Source organism: Desarmillaria tabescens (genome assembly GCF_030435595.1).
Source record: "Desarmillaria tabescens strain CCBAS 213 chromosome Unknown EV420scaffold_57, whole genome shotgun sequence".
Taxonomy (NCBI): Eukaryota; Fungi; Basidiomycota; class Agaricomycetes; order Agaricales; family Physalacriaceae; genus Desarmillaria; species Desarmillaria tabescens.
The window spans coordinates 116,275-142,925 of record NW_026848356.1 but is presented as its reverse complement, the minus strand read 5'-3'; the positions used below and the strand labels follow the sequence as shown (position 1 = coordinate 142,925).

The window sequence follows — 26,651 nt, the reverse complement described above, 5'->3', positions numbered from 1 at the left end:
GACAGCCTCAGCTTGCAAGGCGCCCTCAAGACTACCATGTCCAGCACCGAGGCAATTGCAACTCGACGATACCATTCAAATCCGTTCGCGGCACCGAAATCTAACAATGCATCATCCTGCTTCATCTGATGCGATACGTAGCTGCATGACGAGAGATGTCCGAGTTCGTTACCGTGAAGACAGTGGCCGAGGATCGGCAGCGGGGGTGAAGACGAAGGGACACGTAGTATCAGAGGAGAGGCCGGCGCCGCATGGACGAGGATGGCCTGCCATAGGAGGTGGCGCGGATGAGAGCGTGTTGGCGCGATGATTACGTGATCCGACAATCTTTCCATCAACATCCACCCTGATCTGGCCCTGCAGCAGCTGTCCTTCGACACCTAGAACTCCCTGAGCCTTCAAACAAATGGGGCCAGAGAATACATTACGGCGCTATTCTATTGACTGTGCCGGACGCGGCTTTTGCTTCCGTCCCACAATTTTTTTGGTGCGTTCACTTCATTTCAAATCTCTGTGATCATCAACGAGGATCCGAATCGAGATTGCAGCGTTAATATCGTTACGAAGACCCCTCAAAATAGGTGGGAAGGCCGTGTAGGGAGCCTAAAATTCGACCAAAAAGTTCTGGACACGAAACGAGAAAATCAGTCGGTTTTGTCCGGATGAAAACCAGCCTCTACCAAATCTGCTAGGATTTTCCCGGATGGTTAACACCACATTCCTACCTGTTTTAAGGGTATTTGCTCCTAAATTGGGTCGAGAAGTGGGGATGAAGTGCCAGTCTGCCCCGAAGAACGCTGAACTTTTGCGCTAAGTCGATTTAGGAATGTCCAGGCCATGACACGGCATCGTCTGGACGTCCGCGCTGATTTCCAGACAAAAACAACAGTCTTTGCGATATTTGATTGATTTTTTCCGGATGAAACACGACATAGCACTTTTCCCTCGCAGATTTTATACGGATGGCGACACGTCTCGCTACGGCGCTGCGGATAATCTGTAGAGGCAAAATATCACACTGTAACGCCATCTACACTGACTCCGACGATGGACATAACAATGGATTTTACTACTTTCAGACGTCGAAATAACGGACTACGTCGACACGTTGCTTGAACCTCGAAATTTTTGGGAAGCCTGAGGACCTCGGCCCTTAAATGATTCTGTCGTCCTCCAAAGAAATTCACGCAAAACCGGGCCGTACACGCGCTGCAAAACTTTACTTTGTGTCCCAAAAGGATCGTCTCCGACGGGCGGTGACATCGATTCGGGGTTAGCCATATTTTTGGTTCCTTTGCAGGCGTTTTTGCTCAGTCTATGTGATCGGTAATTTAAGGCCAGAGTACCACTGGGCAATAACTTGTAAAAGAGAAATGGGAAGATAAACGCAGTCTGCCCCGAGGCTGAACGGGAACAGTGGCCCATCAAGATCCCCATTCTCTTTCCGGCGAACAAACACTACAAACAATCGCATCACGACATGACACCAACTGTCCCTTGTTCCTGATAAGGTCCATCTACCTACCACCTTGATTACCGTCCAGCGACTCGGATACGGGGACTCCGGCAGATCATGGTTGAAGATCTCGATTTGGCGCAGGTTAACTGTGCGACGTTTAAAGTCTTTCTTCAACTTGCATCCTTGCAAGAAAACCCTCCGACCTTGTATATCGCTTACTGTGCCACTGGAGACTTATCATGGCTGTAAGGACCTTCGTTCTCCTTTTCTTCCCTACTGGTTTACTTACCTTCATTTTATTGCAGCGTACCCACGCCAAGAACCCTCAAAAATACCCATGCGAGCACGTCGGGTGCACCAAAAGGTTCACGAGGAAGAACGACGTCAAGAGGCATGCCAAACTCCACCTCGATGGCGAGCAATTGGAGTCTGAGTGAGTTATTTCCCGTCTTCTTCTTTTATATTTTCTGAAATTTTTTCTGTGCAGGAAACACACCTGTCCGGTCACCGAGACGGGGTGCATCATGGCTTCCCTACAGCTGGGAAACGTAAGGGTTCACATCCGTGAAAAGCAGTGAGTCTTGCAGTGTTCCCTTCGTCATAATTGTCGTACTTACCACTAGTGTCTCAGCCCCGATGTCAAGGACCTTGTGTGCTTTGATTGCAGGCCGACTTTCCGGCTGTTCCGCAACGCAACAGCCCTAGCTGAGCACACTCAAGCCAAGCATCCATCCACCAAGATTCTAAGCCACCAACCCGAATCTCGTCCTTCAAAGCCACGCCGGAACGGCCCTAAGCGACCTCGAGACATCGCCAATCCTCCGCCTCCCTCCACCGACTCGGACTCGATACTCCCTCCCCCGCCTACCACTCCTCGACGACAAAAATCCCCATTATCCGACCTTATAATCATCCCACCATCGACATTCCCAAAAGACGACCCAGAACAGCCCCGGGACCCAGATCGACCTTTCCCGAAGTGGTATCGCGCTCCTCAGCCTAGACCCAAGGTCTTCTCAATTCGGAAGAAGGCGCGCGACACGTCTGGGATCAAGAAGCGTGCTCGACGGCCTGTTTCGCCGGCACCGAGCTCGTCGACTGCGGGAGGAGAGTCTTCTAGCAGCCGATTCCCATTGCCTCCACCGCCTCCCTCTCAGCTCGTCACTCCGGTCTCGAGTGGTGCTGCGTCGCCTACTCATGAGCGGGAGGTGATCCGGGATGACTGGTTCAGATTTGTTGAGACGCGTTGGAGATCTCCGAAGGTGTGGCCGTCTCTGGATCGAATCTGGGGGTAGTAGGTGGTTGGTGAGGTATGCCGTTTGGACTTCTTCTCCTTCTTCTTGTCATGTATCTCTACCCTGATATCATATGCATATATATAAAGCTGAAATTCCTCATTTTCTCAGCTGGTTTCCGAGCCCTAGCGCTTGGGATGTGAATTGTTTGATCCACAGGTTGCGAGAACTCTATGGTATAAGCAACAGCTCTTAATACGGATTGCAAAAATAGATAAGTTCGCGAAAGTAACAACTCTGAGGTGGAATGTGTCAGTTATGTCTCAGAAAAAACTTGGTCTTCGGTTACATTGTCCCATTTCTCATTATTATTAACCACATGTAGTAGCACGACATTGAGGCTATCACCCATCCGTGCCTCTTGTAAGGTCGTCACAAAGGACGTTGGGCGGACCAAGCGATGTTCGCGAGCAGTACATTACAAAGAATGCTTTCATATCTCGCCAATTATTTCACCTAACGCACCATTTCTCACGGAGAAATTCGTCGCCGAACTCCTCAAGACAATCCCTCGTACGGTAGTCCTCCCACGACTCCGCCAAAAGGGAATTCGAGATGATATCACAATTCATCGACTGTTGGGGGGGGGGGGGCTGAAAAGAAATTGCAAGTTTTCCCTATCATTCAAGGAGTTCGCACCTGCATCGAAATCAGTACTTCAGTATTTGCCGATGATTTTGAGCGAGACAGAATAAACGAATCAAGAAAGAAAATGAGTTTGAATTTGACCGATGTACGGTCTCATGATCTAGGCCGACACAATATTCGTGCGATGTGGATGACGGGACGCGAACCAGACCGTGAATATTCTCAGATAATTCCATTTGAGCTGATTTTGCGCACGAGGATCAGCATAACAGACTGCGATACTGGGCGACGACGCGTTCCAGGAGATGATGACAAACCAAAACGAAAGGAAGTTTGATTTTGAAATTGAGGTGGTTTCCTCTTCTGCTTCGTACCACTATGACGATGATAAACTTAGTATCTCTTCCAGCTTACCGCGCGTCCCCTGCATGTTGCTTTCCCAAAATACGCAAGATCTCTCGACAATGAAGTTCAAGTTCTAGGATCCTGGCTGGTCAAGAAGTTGTGCAAAAAATTCGCGCAGCAACGATGCCGAGGACAGTTGAATGCTACAAGGATTCTTGATAGCATATATTCGGGTGTACCGGTATGCCCTTTACTCTTCATTGCCCTATACGTGGTTACTGGTTGCCCAATCAGACTCTCCCAGTACCGACGTTACTCGCACAGGCCCCCAGAAGCTCCCGCCAAACTTTGTCCGGATTTTAGCATATTTTAGGCCCAAAAATCGCAAAAACTTTGTCCGCAGTTAGCATATTTTGTGTCCAAACGAGTCCAAACGTCGTCGAACTTTGTCCGGATGTTAGCATATTTTGGGCTGGCAGCGACATCATCGTCCTGACATTTGGACCAGTATCAGTCCCGATTTGGATTTCTGACTCCTCTGCGCAATATTTTCCCGGAAAATTCCAACGAAAATTTGTAGTCATGTCGAAAACAGGTAAAATCGGTCTTCAGTGCTAGACGGCGAAGTCCGCGGATATACAGTTATTTACCGGTCATTGCAACACCATGGTTCAATGAAACACTTAGCCTCTTGCTCTCCCTCCCTTCATCCTTCATCATTAATTTGTATTACATTGCTGATGTGTATTGTATCTTCATGTTCTACAGTAATTCTTCATATGTGACATGGATAATATTCTGAGAAATTGAGGCTTCTGTTCTAAAAATATCTATTTTCTCATGAACTCAAAATCTGACCCAGAAATGTGTGTCCTCCATCTGAATGTAATCACCCACAAAGGCCTCAATAATGTTAATGACCTTCTGAAGAACCTGTATGACAAGTTTGAGACCAGGTGCCCATTATCTGAGGAGTCTAGGGCATAGATAAAAGTGTGGTTCTGCCAAGCTATTGCCTTTGATGGACAGTCTGACAGTCCAATGCGCCTATTATTGCCCCATTGCCTCCGAATTTTATTTCTCCTCTTGCTCAATTTTTTACTATGCCTGGACATGCTAAATCAAACTTGAAAAAGTGCCAGATTACTCACAAATGCCATGACCAGCTAATGGAAAAGGCAGTCATTGCACACAAGAATGAGCTTGCCAAACTACCTGGTGCTCCTCAGAAAGATGCAAGAAAAATCTGCAAAGATTTCGAGGCTGTATATCAGAGGGAGACTGGAAAGGAGATCTTGCTTTCTTATAACACTTGAGTGATTCCAAGTTGCTGACTAATGAGGTTTGGGTACATGGGCCGGACTGTTTCAATGACTCAAAATAGCCCAGAATACCCACGCTACAATAATGCTGTGAAAGTGGACTTGTACCCGCACCTTTGAGCATCTTTTTTTTACTGTATCTTATTGTTGCATAGTATTACACATTCTTACATTCAAACCTAGTCAAAATTCCCAACCAATTGGAACCTACAGTAAATATCCAATTTTGCTGTTTCATTGACCGGTAAATAACTGTACCCGATTCAGGCGGCCGGTTCCGTACGGGGCCCCGGCCCGGGAGGCCCGAAAGCGACTCTGTCCGAGTTAGCATACTTTGAGTCCCAAAAGTTGCATATTTGAGGACCGATTTTGGGATTTTTGCCGGACAAAGTTTGGCGGGAGCTTCTGGGGGCCTACTCGCACAGACAACGAGCCGAAGGTGCATTTCTGTTAGGGTTACCTATCGTCCTTTCCATTGCTGATACGTAGCTTCAAATAAATCCAGCTCTTAGTATTAGCGTGACATACCCGATAGGAAGAAGGTGACACATTGTCCAACATTGAAGTTGGGCGTTTCTGAACCCAACTAGAAGTTGCCTTCACCACTACCACACCGCACAACTTACTCGTCTTTCGAGAATTATCTCTACTCCAGACATGAACTCCGCTCTACGTCGTGGCTTCACGAATCTGTACCAGAAGCGGGAGACGAACACCGAGTTATTCCCTTGCAAGAACGAGACGGTAAAGGGCCGGCAGGGAAGTTTAGTGAGCAATTGTGTCGTCTTTGATGCATACCGACCATCATATATTCGGTAGCTGCAAGGAAGAATCGCCTCCTCAAAGGCGTTCTTAGCAAACTGTCCTTCGGTTTTTGCAAGCTGAACACCGAACACCATTCCTAGAGACATGGACGGTGTCAGGAAGTTACAACAATGCGTGAGTCTTTTTTTCCGCCCCAGAGTATTCTCACTAATCTTGTCTAGTTTGCTATCCTACCTCAATCGCCTGGATAAGATTATAATTATGTGATCTGTGCGTTCTTGTTTTACTCTTCCTTCCCTTGCCTGACATCTAGAAGGATTTATATGTATATGTCTGTTATAACTACCCTCGGGGAACTATGTTTGTCTGTGTGAAGATGGGAATTTGAACTTGTTGGGTGCAGGAAAGGCGAGACAAAGCATATGTTCCTTTCAATAATCGAGCCATCTTGCATGCTTAAATACTTCCCCAGCGCATCGACTCTTCGGGCTCCCAACACTTGTCTAACTGATGCTTCGCTTTTAGCTTCCTTCAAGACAACAATCTTCGTGCCTACCGCACTGCCCTGCGGTCGACTCTGAAGAAGACCTTCATCAATCATGCGATAAAGTCGGCTCTAGTATAATTTCTGCCAGTCTTACGACTCATCAACTTGCCGTAGAGGCCTGCGAGAGAATGCAAGACGCACCCTTGATGGACACTTCCCAAAATTGCAAGAGCATATGGCCAAAATGGGACGGTGCCTCGTTTTTCCGCCACTTCGAATGGTATCGCCGGTTCATGGCAAACTGTATACATTTATGTGTCCCTATAGGCCCTAGCATCCGCGGAAGCAGCAATGCTCATCGGTTCAATACCGCGATCTATCCAACCGAGCAAGCGGAACGGTCTGGTGCGATTCATTCAATTCTATGAGAATAAGGTATTCATTGTTGTCTTTGCAGCCAGCCAGTACACGTTTTGTGTTATTCTGCCTAGCTCGGACCTGGACACCGACTAGCATACCAGTAACCGCAGAGTGGAATATATTGAAAACGTACACGACGTTACAGTTAACGGCTAAGCAGATTGGTAAGCATGTATGAGAAGCGGCTCGCTTATCGAATACTGCTTAGGCATGAGAGTAACCATCCTATGTTCTTGAACGAGTCTGCCATTGGATCCAAAGTACCTTTCGCTCTCAAAACACCAGCAATAATCAGCCCGTACCCAGTTCGCAATACCGTGCACATAGCGGGATGCAAGGCCATCGATTATAGGTCCCCAGGATGGTATCTTTGCCCACGTCCTCAAGAACTTTGTTCTAATCGACCGATGGTGCTCTTCTACCCACGGTAAGGCATGCCCAATATCACAACTCAGCTCGTTCATGACAGAAGCGATGATGTTATGGGGATACTCCTCAAGCGCCTGCTCCTTATTGTATGAAGCGAGGTCCTGTAAATCATCATGATTCGTGAGTCCTGTCTTCAATGGAAAAAGAAGGAATATTTACATTATCCATGATTAGCAGGTCACAGCTCATATGTCGCAGAGCAACGATGGTTGGATGGTGGAATACCTCGTCAGGCAAGTCATACCCTAGCTCTAGCATTGCATATGACGGATAGGCACCGATGGTAAGACGGCGGACGTCGAAATAATCTTGAATATTCCGAATATAGCACTGATTGCGATCCTTTGCTTGTTGGACGACAGAATCCGTATAGTGTCCAAAGCATTCGACGAAGCGTTTCTGTGAGGTCCTGCTCGCCGACTTGATGCCAAGTGCCCAGAACCTCAAGTCATCGTCAGAGCGAACTGGACTTGAAGGGTAAGAAAGAACCTTACCCCTGTGCAACGACGCCAAGGACTACCTCGTCGCTGGGTCGAGACTTAGTCGGGTGTCTAATGGCGTCCATTACAATATCTGCATATTGACGGACAACTTCAGGAGTAGCGTTGTCGGTGTACTCGTCGAAAACAAAAAACAGATTCATCATGTCGCAAACGGTGCGAAGATGTTCTACAACATGGTTAGGGACATAAAGAAAACTGTGAAACGACGACAATACCTCTGGATGCTGTTGGGTATGCCAGCGAGGACAATAAACCTATTAACAAGTTCAGTATCGTCCTGGGTAGAGAGAATACCCCATACTGAAGTCGCAAAGGTCAAATGCACTGAACAACGCCGATCAGTAGGATCCTCAAAGCAGTACAACCTAGAGCTCACCTCTGAGCTTCTGGTCTAAACGCTCTGAAGGAACGGCACCAAGCTCCCGATGCGGTCTTCACTTCCTCATAATGAGGATTGATTCTGCGAGACCATGGCCAATAGACCAGAGTGTCCGGAAGATGAATGACTATGTCAGATTCAGAGCTCATACTAGGCAATGTTAAAAAGAAATGTCGATGTTTCTACACCTGGAGGTGGTCTACACTTTTATATGTGTACCATTGCCGTTGAACATTTCTCGGTAGGCCTCGCCTGCTAAATAAAGCAGTTACCGGGCCCAAATCGAGACCAGCCACCGTTGAATTTGCTTCCGGGCATTGAATTTGTGATCGGCGGAGGTACCCATGGATCTTTGGCTGGCGTGTTATCGTGAGCATCTGTGATTTCGGGGTAAATGTGCCTGGTACTTGACAGGACGGTATGCTGTAAGTAATGTCATATGCTTGTTCTACACCCCGACAGCCCAATCTCTTCACTGGGAGCAATCAAATCTCTTCAGAAATAGAGTGAGCATGAAGTACGCCACAAAGGAGCCAACCAGGTGTTCTCGAGCTACTTCCCTCTGAAACGCAGTAGCAGGCGATGATTCAAAAATGATTCGACTCCGAAAAATAATTAAATGTTTTGGGCCCCACTAAAAGACCTCGGATCTCGGAGTTCGCACTTAGAGGGCTATGACGGTCGACGTCATAGGTTGTCTACGAGTCAGATAGCAGACTATGGCAGATTGGCGTTGGTCATGTCAAAAGTTAAAACTTTTTCTTCTTTTTTGTGAATCTCATCATTTTTCAAAATAGTAATAAGTGCACGCTACATAGTAGCCTATGCGCGGAACGCGTCACTGCAGCGGCGGCAGTGGTTTACGCTCATTATGATGGTCCGAATAGACGCCACTGATATTAGCGGTTCTGTTCTGATGTTACTTGTCGTGAGCAGGATACTCCCAGATAAGAAGCGTAGCAAACTCACGCCATTGCAGCGGGTCAACTTAAACCATTGTGGTAAAGACTCGATGATGGCTCTCTGTGTGCCTATCTTGTATGCGGCTGCCGGCAACCAGAATTCGGAAGGAGTTACGTATCAATGATATCATCGGTGGGGCCCTGGATAAGTATGGTCGAGCAAAATTAAAGCAAAATAGACCTTACATATCACGACGTGATGCGAGGATGACGGGTGACATCGATAAGTATGTGAGCAACAAGATGGAGGTCGAATTAAACAAGAAGTGGATTTCAATGTCACAAGTTGATGCTGCATCAGGAAAACCGTCTTCAAAAGGGACCAAAAGGTTGAGTTTGGAAGTGGGATGAAAAAGAACCCGTGGCGCTGATCCCTTCCCAGAATTCGAGCGATTCGAGCGCGCGTACTCTTTTGATATTTGCAAGATGAGCCTGGTAAGTATATGTGAGGTGTGGGTGATGGTAGGTAAACTTTCAGTTCATACGAAATAAGGAAGAAAAACTCGAATTTGTTTGCTATAACAATATAGCGCAATACGTTTTTTGGAAGCAGCCTGCGCCAGTGCACCCACCTGTTCAGCAAGAGTTTCATCGCTGAACACGGGCTGGGACCAAGCTAGGACTAGGAGGGTTTTATTAATAAACCCAACTGTCTCTTTACCTTCTTCCTCCGAGGGTTTTGTTAATAACCAACTAAGGCCGGCAAGCGGGAAGGCTCGCTTCCTTGATCTCACATGACAGATTCATGCGGGATTTCCCGTTACTTGGTAGTGGGTACCGGGAGAACGCTAATGGCTTTTTGCGGTAGATTCGGTGAATCTAATTGAGTTCTATGCCCTCTTGAGTCATCCGTTCAAAGTGGAGTTCGTTATGGTCATGGGTTTCTACGTTTCTTCTCGTATTTATGTTAGGTTTATTTTCACACCTGTTCTCGTGGTGTCATGTCCTTGTAATCTCATACATATCTCACTATTGTTCCTGTATGCGTGCCAATCCGACTCCGCCTTGACGTATTCAGTGACATGCTGTTTTTCCTTGCTACGCACCATGATCCTGACTATCTGTATTACAACGGCTGGGGTAGTTCAACTTGGGTCGCTTGTGAGCTCTCGTGCTTGGAAGTTGACTAGATGGTAGGGAGGATTGGGTTTCTTAGTGCTGTTACAAGTCGTATCCTTGTGCGTCCTGCGTGCATGGAGATACTGTGCCGTGTAATGATGGCATGATGTTTAAAATCTCTTATTCGTCTCTTGAGTGAATTATCGCCTGATGTCTTCTAATCCTGACGTGAAACGGAAACACGTTAGAAGGTTCAAAGAAGACACTAATACGAATTGCCGCTTACCTACATGCGCAGTTAAGGTGATATCTTCCATCAAAATTATCTTGCTCCCGAATTTTTGAACATTGCAGGCGTCCCTTGAGGTTTAGAGGGTGAAGACTACATCACCGAAAGCATGAGTGAGTGACGTGAGCAGATATGATGGTACGACGGAAAGAAGAAAGCCGTGGGAGTACGTGGCTGACGCGTCAAATTGATCAAGTTGCCTGTTTGCTGACCCGGACCTGCTGATCTGCGGGTTCAAAATTAATAGGTTTTCAGACACCCGGACCCGGGTATTCAAGGAACCGTACGGAGCTTTAGTTCTTTTACCACAATGTTCTCCTCTGCGTGTTTCTCGATCCCCACCGTTCTCGTGTAATTCTTCCATCTTTCGAATGAACAGGATACCCTTGACGTATCAAGCATATCAATGGCCTAAATCCGCCTCACGATGCTCACCTTGCCCATTCACCACTTGTCGGTGAACCAAGACCTCGATGACGTCGCCGTGGCCCTGATTTTCGTCTATTTCTGGTGAATGCGGTTCATTTCGTGATGTGACTCAACTGGTAAGTGAACTCAGCCACTTTCCTGAGCTCAGTAGTGTTGACTTCGATTCTGACAGTCATTTTGGATCAAGTAATGTATTTATTTGCAGTATCTGTTCTTCTGCATAGTTGCACAGACTTACGAGTACTATCAGCAACCTTCGGCATTTCACTGGCAAGGGATTAATTCAACGTGACGTATCGGGTATGTTACCATCAACATATCATGTCATGCTGATTCCTTCTATCCGAATTTCAGAACTTGTCTCCCATCGGAGTCCGAGCATGTTGAACAAATCTTCAATTCAGTTTTACTTGAATTTGGATTGCTTTTGAGTGCGGGGACCTGGGTGCAGACCAGGACGAAAACTCCAAATATCATCCTCTTACCTCCGCAGAGTTCCCTGAGTCTAGCGATTCGTGAACCTGGGATTGGATCGTTCTACACCGTCACTCCACGGGCCGTTCAGGAGTGCCGGTATGCAGGGGCTGCATCTACCTCTGGTGAACTATCGCATATTTCTTAGAACGTTGCACAGTGGCGAGGATGAAATAGTCTCGGAGGGAGGTCGAATACTTTTTGGCAGTATACAACAAACTATCTATTAGTAATTTGAATACTCACACGAACAATAGCGCTAGACATCTGAACAAAGAATTTGTTACCGAGGTTCATCGGCAGAATTTTATCTTATTTTGAATTTACTTTATTCGATACTACAATCGAGCCCGGGGACGGTGCTAGAGACTCAAGATATGATAACGAATGGGTATTGACTGCTATCCTCAAGTTCTGAGACGCTTTAGTACTCGTCGACCTGAGATGCTGACAAACCAAAATGAGGAAGGCTGATTTTGAAATTGACTTGTCCTTCTGCACTGCTATCATCACGTCCGCATCTTATCTCGCGTCACTACTACTCCTAGGATGATGCTATTACAAAACGTGAAGACTCTCGCGATGAGGAGCTTCATGACATAGGCAAATTCTAGGATAGTACCCATTAAGAACTCACGGTGACCAACGATGGCGTAGGAAATCCACGCAGCGACGATGCGAGTTGACAGTTGAATGTTGGCAGGATTCTGGAGAAATAGGTTTGGGCATATAGATATGTCGCATACTCCTTATTGCCATCTTCGTAGCTAATCGTTAGCCAATTAGCCTCCCTGCTCCCCCGATATTACCCGCATAGACAAAGGGCTGAAGGTTCACAACCATCGGGTTACCTATCATTGTCGCCATTGATAATTCTTCTGTAGCCTACATACGGAAATCCAGCTCTCAGTATCCCCAAGGCGCGCCTAGTTGAAAGGAGTCGACGCGTTATCCAAAAAAGGCAGCGAGACATTCACGCGACCAACAAGAGAGTTGCCTCTCTTTCACCTATTTCCACCACAACCTCCACCACCGCACCACATAAACTACTCGCCCATTCGCTTTTCGATAATGATCTCCACTCTACAGATGAATCTCGCCTTCCGTCACGCCTTCACGAACCGGTACCGGAAACGCGAAACAAAAGCTGAGACATCAATGCACGAGGGAGAGTCCTTGAAGAGCGAAGTCTCTAGCATGCCGGGGGAGATCAGTAAGTAGGCTCGCCGTCTATATGCATTCAGACTCTTATCTCTCCAGTAGTAACTACGACGAAAAGTCTACCTCGCCAAAGGAACAAGGAACCCAACGCTAGTATGCACGCCGGTTTCTTTCAACAGCGTTTCTAACTAACCGCCTTTTGCTATCTCAAAGCGGAAGGACGAGCGTCTTCGTTGGAGTCTGGTTATAGATGTGGTCGGAACCAGGAAGTTCTGGCAGCGCGTGAGTATTTTTCCCCTCCCTGGGGCATCTCGCTAATATTCTCTAGTTCGCTACTCTACTTCAACCGTCCGGATGGGATTGCAATAATATGATATGTGCGTTCTCGCGTTTGTCTTTCTTGCTCTTGTCTGACGTCTAGACAGGCGCATACATACACATATCTGTTAGATTTTCTGTTCAATGCTATCACTATCTTTGGAAAACTATCCATCCTGTGTTCTCAAGCAACCAACGCAATCCTTTTGCTGGCAAGTACGAGTCAATCCTATCGTTTCTGCCCTTCCTATGGCGAGAAGACTGCTGTCTCGCTGAAGGCGAAGATGTTTGTCGTCATATTACATCTCTGAAGTGCTCGTTCTGCCTGTTTCACTGCTGCTACTTACTTTATTTTGTTCCCATGGTATCTCTCCACTCCACGGATCACATTGTGGAACGCACCAACGATGGGGTATTCAATGGAATGTATGTGCATTTCCATGTGTGGGCCATGATGTGACTAATAGTCTGGCATTCAGCGCGGAGGACTTCTTCACAATGGGTATACTAACCACACTTATGTCCGCCTGCTATCTTATACGGCCTTCTTGCTTGTTTTGCTATCATCACACGGTTTACTTGGTTCCACTGTAGGAATGTATACATCTGATCCACCAGAATGGTACCAAATAGATTGTAAGTCTCATTGTCGTATTTCAGCTCCTATGCGACTCACATTCCGGCGTAGGTAGGGTGACGGCCACTTGCCTCATCTCGACTTGGCCGATTCACGGCTATCACTACATCGTTTATAATAGGATTGAGGTGCAAGCTGCGGAGAGAATCTATTTCTGGCCCGCATGCGATGAGAACGGGTTGCGAGCAAACCTTATGCTATAAAGCCGGGGAGCACAAACAGCTTCTTGATACCTTACAATGGCTCCCAGAACTCACGAGCAATGGGTCGCAGAACAGACCGGACCTGTGCCCGCTGTCGTCACCGCTGACTTGAGCGGGAAGACACTTGTCCTGATCGGCGCTAATGCTGGACTAGGATTCGAAGCCGCGAAACATTTTGCTAGGATGAACCCTGCGCGGCTGGTATTGACTGCAAGAGATGAAGCAAAGGGGAAGCAAGCTCTTGCCGGTAGGTTCATTCGATTATCAGATTTGCGAGCCTGGCTGATCCTGATCCTTACAGAGATCCAAGCCGACACTGGCTATTCCACGGCAGAATTTTGGATTATCGATCTCCTCAATTTCAACAGTGTCATTGCGTTCGCTGATAGAGCTGACCGAGAACTGGAGCGATTGGATATCCTCGTAGAGAATGCTGGCATTGCTACACGGGACTACGAACAAGTGGAGGGTTGGGAGAAAACGTATGCGACTACCTGCCTCTGGGTGACGAATACTCATTGATATCTTTAGGATACACACGAACAACCTCGGACCCGGCTTACTCGCTATTCGTATGATCCCAAAAATGCTCGAGACGGCACGCAACCATTCAGTGAATCCGAGACTAGTAATCGTTGCAAGCGACACCCACTACTGGACGAAGATCGAAACGGATGTGATCGCTTCTCCAGGTATCCTTGCGAAGCTGTCAGACGAGGAGTATTGCACGAAAGAGTGCGTCTCGATTCGTTATGACCTCTTTGTGCACTGACCTATAAATAGGGTAATGGAGCACCGATATCGTGATACCAAACGTGGGTAACCCATTGATTCCTCTTCATATGAACTCTGCCTCACTCGTAACGCCAGTGCTCAACGTTCTCTTTGCCCGAGCTCTTCAGCTTCATGTCCCGTCTTCCCCAGCTATCACCGTCAACTCTGTGAACCCCGGATTTTGTTTCTCGGGTCTCGGATCTGGTGCCTCTGGCGAGCAGGCTGAGCGTATGCGAAAGAGACGAGAGGAATTTGCGTTCACTACGGAAGAGGGGAGCCGGCAGCTAGTCTACGGTGCAGTAGGATCTCTGGATAATGAGGAGAAACTTCGGGGAAAGTACATTCACATGTCTGAGGTCGTAGAGGAGAGCGACTTTGTGATCAGCGAGGATGGGAAGATCGTCCAGGATAAGGTTTGGGTGAGTGGATCTTTGCTGAGCAATTCGTGGGATTGATAGGTGATTCGTTTTCCTTGTTTAGGATGAAATGCTAGAGATTCTGGGTAAAATTGATCCCAAGGTTTCGGAGGTGGCTCAAACGTATTTAACGAAGCCTTGAGATTTACGTTTGCCTGAACGTATATTGCTGGATCTAGGTACGAAGTATCTGACGGTAGTGGGTGAGTTGACAAGTCTATCATGTTTGGATAGGCCTGACTTCAACAGGATCTCACAGAGACTATATCCTGTCAGCCGAAATGAAAAGACTGCTTTCCTTACCATTCTGCTAGGAGGTTTTGTTAAATGGACTCAAATATGTGGTAGGCTATCGCTCAGGTCCGTTATTGATGATGAGAAGGTCCTATGTTTGATGCCGCATATTCACACGAAGGTTAATGCTCGCTTCTCGCTCATCTCTTCTCGGACGTTGTGCGGAACATCCCTCTTCATTTTAGCTGCTATCCCCGGTGTTTCTATTTCACCGGTAACTCTTGAAATCTTGACGATGGCAGGGATCTTGGTATGGATCCTCCAACCGATCCAGTGAAAATGAGTACTAAATAACGAGAGCTACAGGGACGCACGGCCGTTTCCACATGCTCGACCGCATTCGTACGCAATAAACTCAGTCTTGAAGGAGGGGAACCGGTACGTAGAATACCTTAAAACTCCAGCTGAAACCATTGATCTTCGTTGTCAGGAACCGTGAAACATTCTGGACCGGAAATGAAGGGAACCGGAAACCTGTTCAAGAGGAAGTGAGTTGATGATCTCGAAGTCTCCTGACAGCAACTTTACTGTGAAATGCGTCGTTGTCATATCCAGTCCATGCTTGCTGGTTACTAAGATCTATTATTCGATCGATATTTCTCTGAAAAACGTGGCTGATACTTCCGTCAGCCTATCCATATTTCACAAATCACTCCTTTTGAACTAACCATCTGCTACAAACAGACGTCCTACCTGCATGCAAGTATAGGAGGACTGTGCAACTGTTTCTTCCTGCCCGATCGCATCTTCACCCAGTTGCATCAAGCATCTGCATCAAGCCGTCAAGCTGAACAGTTGTTCTTGGATCACAAAACGTTTACGGACCGGCAACGCAAATAAAACCGACAACGTGTGAATGGGATCATTGACATCTCCACTTACCGGTCCTTTTCAATGATCGCCTCACCTTCCACAATTTAGGTCTATAGCTGGGTCCGTTTTTATCTCGAATACCGTAACTGATGTCTATCCGTATTTAGCGGATCATTCTTGTTTAAACATTTAAACAACCGTCTACTATAGATATACACACAAGACAACTACGTTTGCGAGCGCATCTGCGCCCCAACACAATCCTGAAGCTTCTCATCTCGGTCTCGCAGCAATACTCACTAAAATTTGAATTATCTACGGCTACCATCTCCCTACGGTTTCGGTTCCTGCGAAATTCAGGACTGAGTATACTGATCAACCTTGTGGCAACTCTAAATGGTTTTTCATCAGAAGCAGTACCAACGATACGTTCAAAAAGCAACTACTGCTTACCCTTCCATGATCTGATCCATTCATTCTCCAGAAATGTCGACTGGTCAAGTCCCTCAATTGACGTCTTCTTTCTTATCTTGTCATGAAAATGAATATCTTGCTTCATGCACTCGCAAAACCCGAAGGCTCTGGGCATTTGACCCTTCTGTAGACTCCGAACTGCCAACAGAAGGCGGTAATATATAACTGTAGAGATCTGCAAGTCGACTCGGCATTCTCAGTATGACCTCTGGTACCGACATCATTATTCGCCTTCCGGACACTCTCACTTATTGGCCGTGGACTCGTAGAATCAACCCTCATTATGAGGAAGTCAAGGCTGCATCACAGGCTTGGTTTCGTTCTTTCAGAGCATTTGGACCGGAAGCTCAGCTGTAATGCTCTCGATTACGCTGCTTTATACTTAACTCATACTGATCGGATTTACTCAGTGCATTTGATCGTTGCGACTTCAGTATGGTTCGTTCTCTGTAGTTGAGTGGTACTGAACTTGCTCATAGGTTTATTATGTTCTCTGGCATACCCAACGGCATCCAGAGGTACTGTGAGTCGTTTCGCTTTCTCTCTTTGTGCGGCTAACTGCGTTGTAGAACATCTTCGGACTGCGTGTGATTTGATGAACCTGTTCTTCGTTTTCGACGAGTACACCGACAACGCTCCTCCTGAGACAGTTCGACAATACGCAGATATTATAATGGACGCTATCAGAAACCAGGATGAACCACGGCCCAGAAACGAGGTCGTTCTTGGGGCCATTGCACAGGAGTGATAAGGTTTTCTTCCCTCCAGTCTCCGCTCGCACTAACGATCCCCCCTCTTTCAGGTTTTGGGCACTTGGCATCAAGTCGGCGAGCAAGACTTCCCAGAGGCGCTTTGTCGAAAGCTTTGGGTATTTTGTAGATTCGGTTATCCAACAAGCAAAGGATCGTCATCAGCACTGTATCCGGAGCATAGATGATTGCTTTGATGTTCGACGTCTTACCATTGGTGTTGACCCGTCATATGCGATGTTAGAGCTAGGGTATGACTTGCCCGACGAGGTGTTCTACCATCCCACTGTCGTTGCTCTGCGACAGATGAGTTGTGACCTAATAATCCTGGATAATGTAAGGTTTTTCAAGTTCTATCCTTCCGTTCGGTTGCGATGCTCATGTCTTTCCAGGACCTCGCCTCGTATAATAAAGAGCAGGCGCTGGAAGAGTATCCCCATAATATCATCACTTCCGTCATCCATGAGCTGAATTGCGATTTGGGGGAAGCTCTATCGTGGGTATCCGATCGCCACCGGTCTATCCGTAACCGATTTTTGAGGATGTGGACAGAGATCTCGTCCTGGGGACCTGATATCGATGGTCTTGCATCCCAGTATTTGCACGGCGTGGCGAATGGGGTACGGGCGGATTATTGCTGGAGTTTTGAGAGCGAGAGGTATTTTCGATCCAATGGCAGAGCGGTGCAGGAGCATAGAATGGTTACTCTCATGCCCAAGAGGTTTTTGATGAGTGACTCGTCACTTCTTGGACAGACGCTATAATCTTTCACCGGACCTACATTATCGTTTCTTTCGGGGTATGTTGTATTTATTTTTTATTTTTTGCTGTTGCTGTCAAGGGCCTTTGTACAGTGCTTCGGTATTTTTTGATGCTTGCCCCCCGTTGTTATGAGTCAAGTTTCAGTACCTGAATATCGGAGAGGAAGATTTCCGAGGAAGTTGAAGATGGATCTCTTCTCATCAAGCTCAGTTCAACGGATAATCTTCCATCCGAGATCTGAGATCTTAGTTGTGACGTCGAAAAACCATACCGGTAGTCTTATCCATAAGTCTTCCCCTGGGAGGTTCTTAGTCCCAGCCTCAATCGACGACGAAAACAGTTCATCGCTAGACCTTTATCAGAAAGTACCAATATTCTTCAGCTTGGTAAATGGAACACCTCTTCCTCCAAATTCCTCTTAGACGACTCATTAAAAACAACTCACGCTCACGAGGCTGTATCGTGGCAACGATACCGCACACGCCCTGACGAACGAGTGATCATAGATGCAACTCGACATCATGCAAAAAGAAGTTGGGCGCTATGATTCTGAGGCTATTCCTGATATATTTACGACACACAGCATGTCGGTTAATAAGTACACAGGAATACATGTTGACATGAGTAGCAGTTCCCACCATAATGAAAAGACAGCAATACACGCATGCACGCAACTCAGCCCTCGGAACACTTTCTACCCTGGCAGGGGTTCGTAATCGTAATTAGTCTTCACGCTCTAGAATCCTAGAGGAAAATTGTCACTAACATGGGGGATTTTCGCCCGCTTCAGATTCCAGGTACGTCATGATCGACGCGTCCCGTTCGGCATTCTTCCTTTCATTGGGGACTACGGACAGTAACGTTGGCGGTGGTCTAGAATCTCAGTAGCCCAAACTTGATCCCCCAGCCAGTGAACGCTGTATGAGGTTTCGTCCAGGGATCAAGTGTGGCAATACTGGGGAAGCGACGAGGCGCCTCCCAGAAGAATACGCGCGAAGACGAGTTGTCTTCCCGCCCGAACCTGTGAGGAATGCTGTGCTACCCGTTCTTATAGCATACGGGTACCGTTGTAGCTGTAGTGAAAAATTTGCATGGGGTTATTTGACGCGTTGAGTCAGAGGCAGCTGTGTGAACACGCTGAAGGGGTATGGAGAACGCATGTGGTGCTGTTACCGGAACGAGGGATCACACAGCAGCAGGGTTTCAGCCAATCAGTAACACCTGAGAGAATTGTAAAGGGTTTGTGGAATCGAGATAGCCTCGTGGCAACGGCGCAGCATCGTCGGGTTTAGGGTTCTCACGTGACTTACACGAGGCGGGAATAAAAAGGTTCCGTTCGGTTTGTTGACCACTACTAACACTAATGCTGGAAAGATGACGACTAACACCCTCCCACTGGCGCGCGACATGCTGGAAATGCTCCTCAAGTTCCTCTGCGACCAACTCTCAGATCCTGGATCGCCATACTACATCCCGTCTCTGCTACTTGTCATACACGGCGGCGCTGCGATGCTCCTCCACCCTTCTTATCAAACAATCCCGACTTCCCGACAAAGCACCCTAGATGTTGATTATCTAGCCAAACCATTCGGCGAAGACGTCCGCACGACACTAACACGCGCGATCACCGAAACCTCACGAGCTTTCCCAGGTCTAGGTGCCGATTGGATGAACGCCGACGCCGACGTGGCACTGCCCCCTGGTGTATGGGAGGGCAGCACGCACCCTGGGAATCTCACCCAGAATACGATCTTTGAGCGGGGGAGCGTTCGCATGGTCAGCGTCTCACCTGGGTGGGCTGTCGGCCTGAAGCTCATGCGATACGAAAAGTACGATGCGGGTGACGTGGTGGTGATACTCCTGAATGGACTCCGAGTGAAAGGAGGCGGGAAGTGGACGCAGGAGATCGTGGAGCAGTGGGTTAGGGCGGAGTGTGCGACGATGGGGTACGATGCATGGCCTGCGTGGAAGTTGGCGGAGATGCGCGTGAGAATCCGGGATGCGGTGAGGTTGGTCGAGGATTGGTTGAGGGACAACCCGGGTGTGATTACCAAGACGATTGCGAGACAGACGAGTATCATGTCTGTTCAAGAGGAGGCGGAGATTCGGGAGTGGGAGAAGAGTTTGAGGCGCAAGAAGAGGGCGAAGCCAAAAGGGAGGTATCTGATGGGAGAATGGGTCGAACCGGACGACTCGGACTCGGATTCAGGCTCGGATTCGGATTCAGAGTCGGATACGTCCACAGAGGGCGACGAGTCACCGCCTCAGACGGGCTCGTATCATCCACCTACCAGCTCAGCCTCAAACCAGCTCGTTCCCTCCTCAAACCAGCTCGCAGACGTTGTTCCAGCCACCACCAACTCAGCCTCTGACAGGCTCATTTCCTTCAAACGAACCCTTATCAATTCCCAGCCCATGGCTATCCATCGCAGCCCCAGCCGAGCTCGTATCAGCCGCCTCAAACCAGCTCAGCCAGCCCTTATCAGCCTCCAAAAAGCTCTCCACTACAATCCCAAGGCTATATCCCTCCCGACAACTATTCCCCGCCATCCCGACAACCAGTTCCGCCTCCACAATCCCAAGCCTATCCCCCGCAACCTGTGTACCCTCCCCAAACTCTCACTCCAAATTTCGCGTCGCCAATGTACGCGTCTCCTAACCCCAATGCCTTCCTCTCCCCGATCGCCTTTTCGACGCCTTGGTTTGGCGCTACTAATATGGTTGGTACACGCGCGGGCTGGTGATACCCTCGCCACCCCCGTGTCCTTTTTTTTCCCATAGTAATACCACTGTAGTTCTACCATCTAGTATATCTCGCACCTTGTTGTACCGCTATCAATCCAAGTAAACGTTCATGTATAGATTGGATTACCACCGTGCTCCTTTCCCACATCATCTGAAGAAGCGCTGAGCTGACTTTCCAGCAGATCCCACGCCCTGGGAAACATAGATATCGGTAACTTTCTGGAAAATTTAGTAGAAAGCGGGGTAAAATCGTTTTCGTGACCGTTCATGCATACTTCATTGACTTCCACCAAGCCCCGGCTGTAACGTTTCTTGGGTTACGTTGTAGTGTCCGATTAAACCGACTGGAGAGATTTCCAGAGCATTCGATCGCGTTATGGCATTTCCTTTGGAGTCATGATGCTACGTCGCTTATTGACGTTGACCCCAAGGTTTAGCGGCGTCGCTAGGACGCTCAACAGTAACAAAAGGTATGCACCTTAATCTTGATCCATTTTTTGTAGTAATCTCCTCGTAGAACGCCTTCGCACTGTGCGCGATCCGATGACTTTCTTTTTCGCTTTCGATGAGCACACCGACAACTTTCCTCCTGAAATCGTTCGTCACTTACGCAGATGTCGTTATGGACGCCATTATAAACCCTTCTAAACATCGGCCTAGTTCTTGGTATCATTGCGCAACAGTACAGTTATTTCTGCTTGTGTGACGGGCTGATTCCTATCATCGACCTACAGGTTTTGGACCCTTGGTATGAAGTCGGCTAGTAGTATCTTTCAGAAACACTTCGTGGAAAGCTTTGAACGTTATATGGATTCTGTACTCCAAGAAGTGGAGGATCGACACACCACCGTCATATCCGGAATGTCGAAGATTATTTTGATATTCGTCGTCTGAACATCGGTATCTACATGGTCTAGATCGCGACCTGGTGAATGAATCATGCAAAGCCTTTCTAGCCTTTCGTGAGTCGTACAATTGCAGCACTAATGCGCACATTTCATAGGTCCTTGCTTCATACAATAAAGAGCGGGCATTGGAAGAGCATCCCCATAACCAAGGGGGTTCCAAAAAATAAAAATATTGTATGCGTCATGAACGAACTAAAATGCGACCTCCATGCTGCACTCTTGTGGGTGGAAGATCTTCGCTGGTCAACAAGGAATAAGTTTTTGATACTGTGGACGGAGATACCGTCGTGGGGACTCGGACCGGAGTCCGAAGTCATTGCATCTCTACATTTGCACAGCACGGCAAACTGGGTCCGCGGTATCGAATGCTGGAATTTCGAAAGTGAACGGTACTTTGGATCTGAGTCCAATGCCACAGTCGTTCATGGCTACTCTCCTCCCCAAACCCTCGCTCCAAATTTCGCTTCGCCGATGTACGCATCTCCTAACCCTGATGCCTACCTCTTGTTTCTCGCCTTCTCGAAGCCTGGTCCTTTGGTGCTACTGATATCGTCGGCACACGCGCAGGCAGGTGATACCCTCGCCACCAGTGTTCTTTTTGTTTTCATATCACTGTAGTTCTACCACTACACCTTGTTGTGCCGCTATCAATCAAACTTAACGTTCATGCATATATTGGATTACAGCGTGTGATAAACGACGAAGGCCTTCTAGCTTCAAGCTTCTTCCGTTCGTTCAGCATGACAGGTCCTACCACAAGCTCGGTCCTACAGGACAGCGATTAAAGAAGACTGGCAGGCGGTGTCCGCTTATCGTGCCTCTGTAGATGCTATCGACCATGGTAGAAGGAAAGAGATACTTCTGGCTAGCTTCTCGACAAGCTCTCTTCGAATCGCCGAGCTCTTTAGGGAGATATGGACAGTTTCCACAGCTTCAGTGAGGCCAACCCGATAGTCAAGAGTGCTTCTTGAAACCAGATTCTATCTATGGACTATGTAGCGCGAAGATCGCGTGAAGATGAACTAGCTTGGGTGCATGTCTGGGCTAAGAATCGATGTTTCTTGGATGTCTCAGGCCAGTTTCTCGACGAGCTCTCTCCAAATTGCCAAGGTCTTGGGGAAGATATTTCACCTCAAGGATAGTCGTCCTAGTCTCGCCCGATAGTCAGGGGTGCTTCTTGAAACAAGATTGTATCTATGCGAGGCGACGAACTAGTAGCTTAGGTGCACGTCCAAATCAACGATTATTCTTGATTAGGATGTACATTTGAACCACGATGTACTAACTGTTGCCGCAATGAAGATATTCCAAATTCCCAAATCCTTTTGCATCAAATCGTGACACAAAACTCCACTTTTTGTTGGACCACCGTCTTATCGCACTTATATCACCAGTCATCCTGGCATCACATTATGACACGTAAGGTCCGTTTTGTTCGACCACTGTCTTAGTGCTCATATGTCGCCAGTTATCTCCGCTACCGCAGTGATGTTTTCCCGCTTTTGAGGCCTAGGCCATCATCTTTGCTCCATACCATCTTCTCTGCTCCATAGTGCTCGGAATCTAAGGGCAATTTGTAACTCTATTTAGCAGATTTTTCACTCTATTCAGCTCAGTATCTGTCTATGCAATGGAGCGTGCAGTTAATTGCCTGCTACATGGAACTCGAGAATACCTGTCTGGGGACCTTTGCGCATTGCCTCATGCTCAGTTCTCCTTCTGACGGGAGTCAATTTCTCCCAGTAAGCGGATCTGTTTGCTGTGGAGTAAAACAAACATATGGCATTACCTAGCGCATCCCGTTCTGTTAAACATTTCCCCCTGACATCTCAAATGCTCGCGATAACATACCATGGTACCTCCACTGGTCCTAGATTTAATATCTGGGAGTAATGGTGGCTGGTCTCGACTTTGACCCGGCAATTCATTCCTTTAGAAGGCAGATAACGCCTACCCGAGAAGTGCCGTACCGGCAATAGTCCAAGTATAAAGGTGCAGACCATCTCCAGGTGTAGAAACATCAACGTCTCATTTCAATGTCCTACAGTATGAGTTCTGGATCCGACCTCATAGTTATTCGCCTTCCGGACACTCTGGTCTATTGGCCATGGTCTCGCAGAATCAATTCTCATTATGAGGAAGTGAAGAGGGAATCAGGTACTTGGTTCTGTTCCTTCAGAGCGTTTGGACCGGAAGTGAAGAGGTGTGCTCTCGATTGTACCGCTTTGTAGCTCCTACTGACCGACATTTTTCAGTGCATTTGATCGTTGTGACTTCAGTATGTCTCGTTCTCTCTACCTGGGGCGATACTGAACTTGTTCATAGGTTTATTATCCTCGCTGGCATACCCAACAGCGTCCAGAGGTATTGGCGTTGTTTCGCTCTCTCTTCCTGTGGCTAACCACGTCGTAGAACATCTTCGCACCGTATGCGACATGATGAATTTGTTTTTCGTTTTCGACGAGTACACCGACAACGCTACTCCTGAAGTTGTCCGCCAATACGCAGACATCGTAATGCACGCAATCAGGAACCCGACTAAACCTCGACCCAAGGATGAGGTAATTCTTGGGGTCGTTGCACAGGAGTAAGGTTCCGTGCCTTTTGTTACTGGTTCATTCTGACGACGATCTCAGGTTTTGGGCGCTTGGCATCAAGTCGGCAAGCCGGACCTCCCGGGAACGTTTCGTCGAAAGCTTTGGACATTATACAGATTCTGTCGTCCAACAAGCAAAGGATCGCCATCATCGCTATATTCGGAATATTGAAGATTATTTCGACGTCCGTCGTCTTACCATCGGCGCTTACCCACCATATGCAATGCTAGAGCTAGGGTATGGCTTGCCTGACGAGGTGTTCTACCACCCAACCGTCGTTTCTCTGCGAAATTTGAGCTGTGACCTGCTAATCATGGATAATGTGAATATTCCTTCTCTTTTCGTTGAGGGCGGGACTCATAAATCATGATTGTTTACAGGACCTTGCTTCGTACAATAAGGAGCAAGCGCTTGAAGAGCATCCTCATAACATCATCGCTTCTGTCATGAACGAGCTGAGCTGTGATCTCGGCCAGGCTTTATCGTGGGTAGAAGAACACTATCGCTCGATCAGAGCCCAATTTTTGACGCTGTGGACGAAGATACCGTCCTGGGGACCTGAAATCGATGATCTTGCATCCCGCTATCTACACGGCATTGGGAATTGGGTCCGGGCAGATTATTGCTGGTGTTTTGAGAGCGAGAGGTACTTTGGATCAAATGGTAGAGCCGTTCAAAAGCACAGGTTGGTTACTCTGATGCCCAAGCAACTTTCGGCGAGCGAACCGCTTCTCATACACGCATACCATTCTGCTTAGCCGTTAGCTATACTTTCGTGTATATTACAGTAGCCGGAAGAACATATAGTGTATCGACTGGTACCTGCTATCTGTTCGGAAGATCGAATAGTGCGTGCACAGTCTAATTCCACTGATGAGATCTCTGGCTTACGACACTAGTGTCTCAACGACGGCAATGAGTGTCTTGCCCTTGAAACACATATTTATAAAAAGAGGCCAAAGATTCCACATGTTTTCAGACCTCTGCATGCTGACTCCAACTGTTAGCATTGATCGGTTTTGCTTCCGCGGATCCTTTGGACCTATATGGACCCATATCCGTATATAATCATCATGAAACGTAACGGCCACGCCTACTGCGAATGCGAGGTAATGTCCATAGAACAAGAATCGTGCATGTTTTTAAAACGTAAGGACACTGGAGTCCGCCCTGCTCCGCATGAACGAGTACACTCAGGTTAGGTGGCGTTAGTGAGAGTAAATGCAAAACTGAACGAATGTGCAGGAAGAACCCGAAGGGCTGATGATGCTCTCAAACATGCTCGATTGCTCGGTTACTGAAAGAAATGGATGCCTCGACGGACAGCGTTCCATCTCGCCTTTTCGGGTGACGCCCTCGTCCTTCACAACGAAGATTGGAATGTTTCCCAGAGATATTATAGCATCTAGGTAGCAAAACACTATGGGCGTCCCTGTATATAGAACCATCCGAAACCTATTGCTCGGAGTCATTGAAGAGGACAATGCATAAGGGCCACGTTAATTGGTCCTGCCTAGAGAGCTAAGCCTGAGAGTCTGCGAAAACCAACGATGAGTAAAGGGTCACTTGAAACAGTGAGATAAAAGTCTCAGAGAAATGAAAAATATATCATCAAGTTCAGCAAGCCGGGTCGGGCTCAAAAATGCTGAGGCTGTGCTCATTCGGCTACTTACGGTTACTATATTTACTTATTCTGTACCTTATTCCGACTCAGTATCTGATCATATTCTATCTGATTTCTCAACGCGCTTGCTGCCTGACTGACAAAAAATGGATTTGGACAGACCATGCCCCACAAGTCTTCACACCTTTTCCCAAGAAAAATTAGCCATAACGAAGAGACAATTATCGCTGCACACAGGCATGCGGACGCGGTGGACAGAACATGGACGGAGAAGTAGTTTCAACCTCCGAAACGGTGTCATCCGGCCCGACCTGGTGTAGACACGCAAACTTACCCAAAGGGTTGATTCGGAGTTTGAACTACTTTCTCGTCGCTTGCCGCCACCAGTAACTTCCAAGGAAAGGGAGAAAAACCCGAATCTTGTCTCACCTTGTTGTACCTACGTTGGTCGGCCTGATACTTGGAAGGAATCAATAAGGTTTTTTGTATCGAGTTGCCTGAAGGCCGGATAATTGGCTGAGGTAAGTTTCTTTGCTAGAGACCTTGTCCACCAGGATGATAACATTATCGTTTACTGTTTTAGACGTGGTGACCGAAAGACATGAAACCGCTAGGCAAAGTACCTCTCAACACCAAAATACAAGTACTCGATCCCAGGACAACAATCCTGATAGTACCCCTGTCTGGACTGGACAGCGGTCTACCGGCCGCGACATGAGAAAGAAGAAGGTGTGAGGGACTCAGGGAGGATGTACCGAAGACGGTTGCACTACTCCCCGATAGCTCGTTCGTCTGAGCACGTTCCCTCGACTGCGCCTCGGCGGTTTTCTGTATGCTGGAATAATTAAGGGCGACCGGGAGATCTAGTGAGGCGGAGAACCATTTTCATCGTCGGTTCCGTTCGCCTCCTGTGCACGCAGATACCAAACAGTGTTCAACGACCAGTTGAATCTCAGTATGGCATATTTTTT

General features: G+C 47.6%; 10 protein-coding genes across 10 annotated transcripts; 9 read left to right on the top strand and 1 right to left on the bottom strand.

The window, feature by feature from the left end:
• Window positions 1-1,568: 1,568 nt before the first annotated feature.
• EV420DRAFT_1022711 (uncharacterized protein) lies at window positions 1,569-2,860 on the top strand. Its single transcript, XM_060465359.1, has 4 exons — window positions 1,569-1,704; window positions 1,765-1,892; window positions 1,947-2,033; window positions 2,091-2,860. The coding sequence occupies exons 1-4, from the start codon at window positions 1,699-1,701 to the stop codon at window positions 2,752-2,754; spliced, it is 885 nt and encodes a 294-aa protein (XP_060324810.1). The 5' UTR covers window positions 1,569-1,698; the 3' UTR covers window positions 2,755-2,860.
• A 1,446-nt stretch (window positions 2,861-4,306) lies between these two features.
• On the top strand, window positions 4,307-4,626 carry EV420DRAFT_1576141 (uncharacterized protein; the record flags this gene model as incomplete). The annotated part of the gene is made up of 1 exon (XM_060474488.1): window positions 4,307-4,626. A coding segment is annotated over one exon (183 nt), but the record flags the coding sequence as incomplete, so codon positions are not given.
• A 161-nt stretch (window positions 4,627-4,787) lies between these two features.
• On the top strand, window positions 4,788-5,076 carry EV420DRAFT_1576139 (uncharacterized protein; the record flags this gene model as incomplete). The annotated part of the gene is made up of 1 exon (XM_060474487.1): window positions 4,788-5,076. The coding sequence occupies one exon, from the start codon at window positions 4,791-4,793 to the stop codon at window positions 5,001-5,003; it is 213 nt and encodes a 70-aa protein (XP_060324808.1). The 3' UTR covers window positions 5,004-5,076.
• A 1,639-nt stretch (window positions 5,077-6,715) lies between these two features.
• Window positions 6,716-8,353, bottom strand: EV420DRAFT_1022601 (terpenoid synthase). The gene is made up of 6 exons (XM_060465358.1): window positions 7,990-8,353; window positions 7,915-7,937; window positions 7,829-7,867; window positions 7,605-7,779; window positions 7,270-7,552; window positions 6,716-7,211 (listed from the first exon to the last, which is right to left on the bottom strand). Exons 1-6 carry the CDS (start codon window positions 8,139-8,141, stop codon window positions 6,834-6,836), a joined length of 1,050 nt encoding a protein of 349 aa, XP_060324807.1. The 5' UTR covers window positions 8,142-8,353; the 3' UTR covers window positions 6,716-6,833.
• A 5,146-nt stretch (window positions 8,354-13,499) lies between these two features.
• EV420DRAFT_1340632 (uncharacterized protein) lies at window positions 13,500-15,030 on the top strand. Its single transcript, XM_060468926.1, has 7 exons — window positions 13,500-13,771; window positions 13,826-14,006; window positions 14,056-14,259; window positions 14,308-14,339; window positions 14,395-14,717; window positions 14,779-14,917; window positions 14,964-15,030. Exons 1-6 carry the CDS (start codon window positions 13,561-13,563, stop codon window positions 14,854-14,856), a joined length of 1,029 nt encoding a protein of 342 aa, XP_060324806.1. The 5' UTR covers window positions 13,500-13,560; the 3' UTR covers window positions 14,857-14,917; window positions 14,964-15,030.
• Window positions 15,031-16,115: 1,085 nt separating this feature from the next.
• Window positions 16,116-16,818, top strand: EV420DRAFT_1576113 (uncharacterized protein; the record flags this gene model as incomplete). The annotated part of the gene is made up of 2 exons (XM_060474486.1): window positions 16,116-16,728; window positions 16,775-16,818. A coding segment is annotated over one exon (222 nt), but the record flags the coding sequence as incomplete, so codon positions are not given.
• Window positions 16,497-17,889, top strand: EV420DRAFT_1314910 (terpenoid synthase; the record flags this gene model as incomplete). Its single annotated transcript, XM_060468645.1, has 6 exons — window positions 16,497-16,648; window positions 16,706-16,728; window positions 16,775-16,813; window positions 16,865-17,039; window positions 17,098-17,380; window positions 17,437-17,889. 6 exons carry the CDS (start codon window positions 16,497-16,499, stop codon window positions 17,806-17,808), a joined length of 1,044 nt encoding a protein of 347 aa, XP_060324804.1. The 3' UTR covers window positions 17,809-17,889.
• Window positions 17,890-19,157: 1,268 nt separating this feature from the next.
• Window positions 19,158-21,613, top strand: EV420DRAFT_1752014 (uncharacterized protein). The gene is made up of 4 exons (XM_060480387.1): window positions 19,158-20,450; window positions 20,983-21,021; window positions 21,069-21,148; window positions 21,286-21,613. The coding sequence occupies exons 1-4, from the start codon at window positions 19,181-19,183 to the stop codon at window positions 21,313-21,315; spliced, it is 1,419 nt and encodes a 472-aa protein (XP_060324803.1). The 5' UTR covers window positions 19,158-19,180; the 3' UTR covers window positions 21,316-21,613.
• A 29-nt stretch (window positions 21,614-21,642) lies between these two features.
• Window positions 21,643-22,244, top strand: EV420DRAFT_1768530 (uncharacterized protein; the record flags this gene model as incomplete). The annotated part of the gene is made up of 2 exons (XM_060480975.1): window positions 21,643-22,030; window positions 22,078-22,244. 2 exons carry the CDS (start codon window positions 21,643-21,645, stop codon window positions 22,242-22,244), a joined length of 555 nt encoding a protein of 184 aa, XP_060324802.1.
• A 1,263-nt stretch (window positions 22,245-23,507) lies between these two features.
• Window positions 23,508-24,814, top strand: EV420DRAFT_1277832 (terpenoid synthase; the record flags this gene model as incomplete). The annotated part of the gene is made up of 5 exons (XM_060468049.1): window positions 23,508-23,662; window positions 23,715-23,737; window positions 23,872-24,046; window positions 24,096-24,378; window positions 24,437-24,814. The coding sequence occupies 5 exons, from the start codon at window positions 23,508-23,510 to the stop codon at window positions 24,812-24,814; spliced, it is 1,014 nt and encodes a 337-aa protein (XP_060324801.1).
• Between the last annotated feature and the right edge of the window lie 1,837 nt (window positions 24,815-26,651).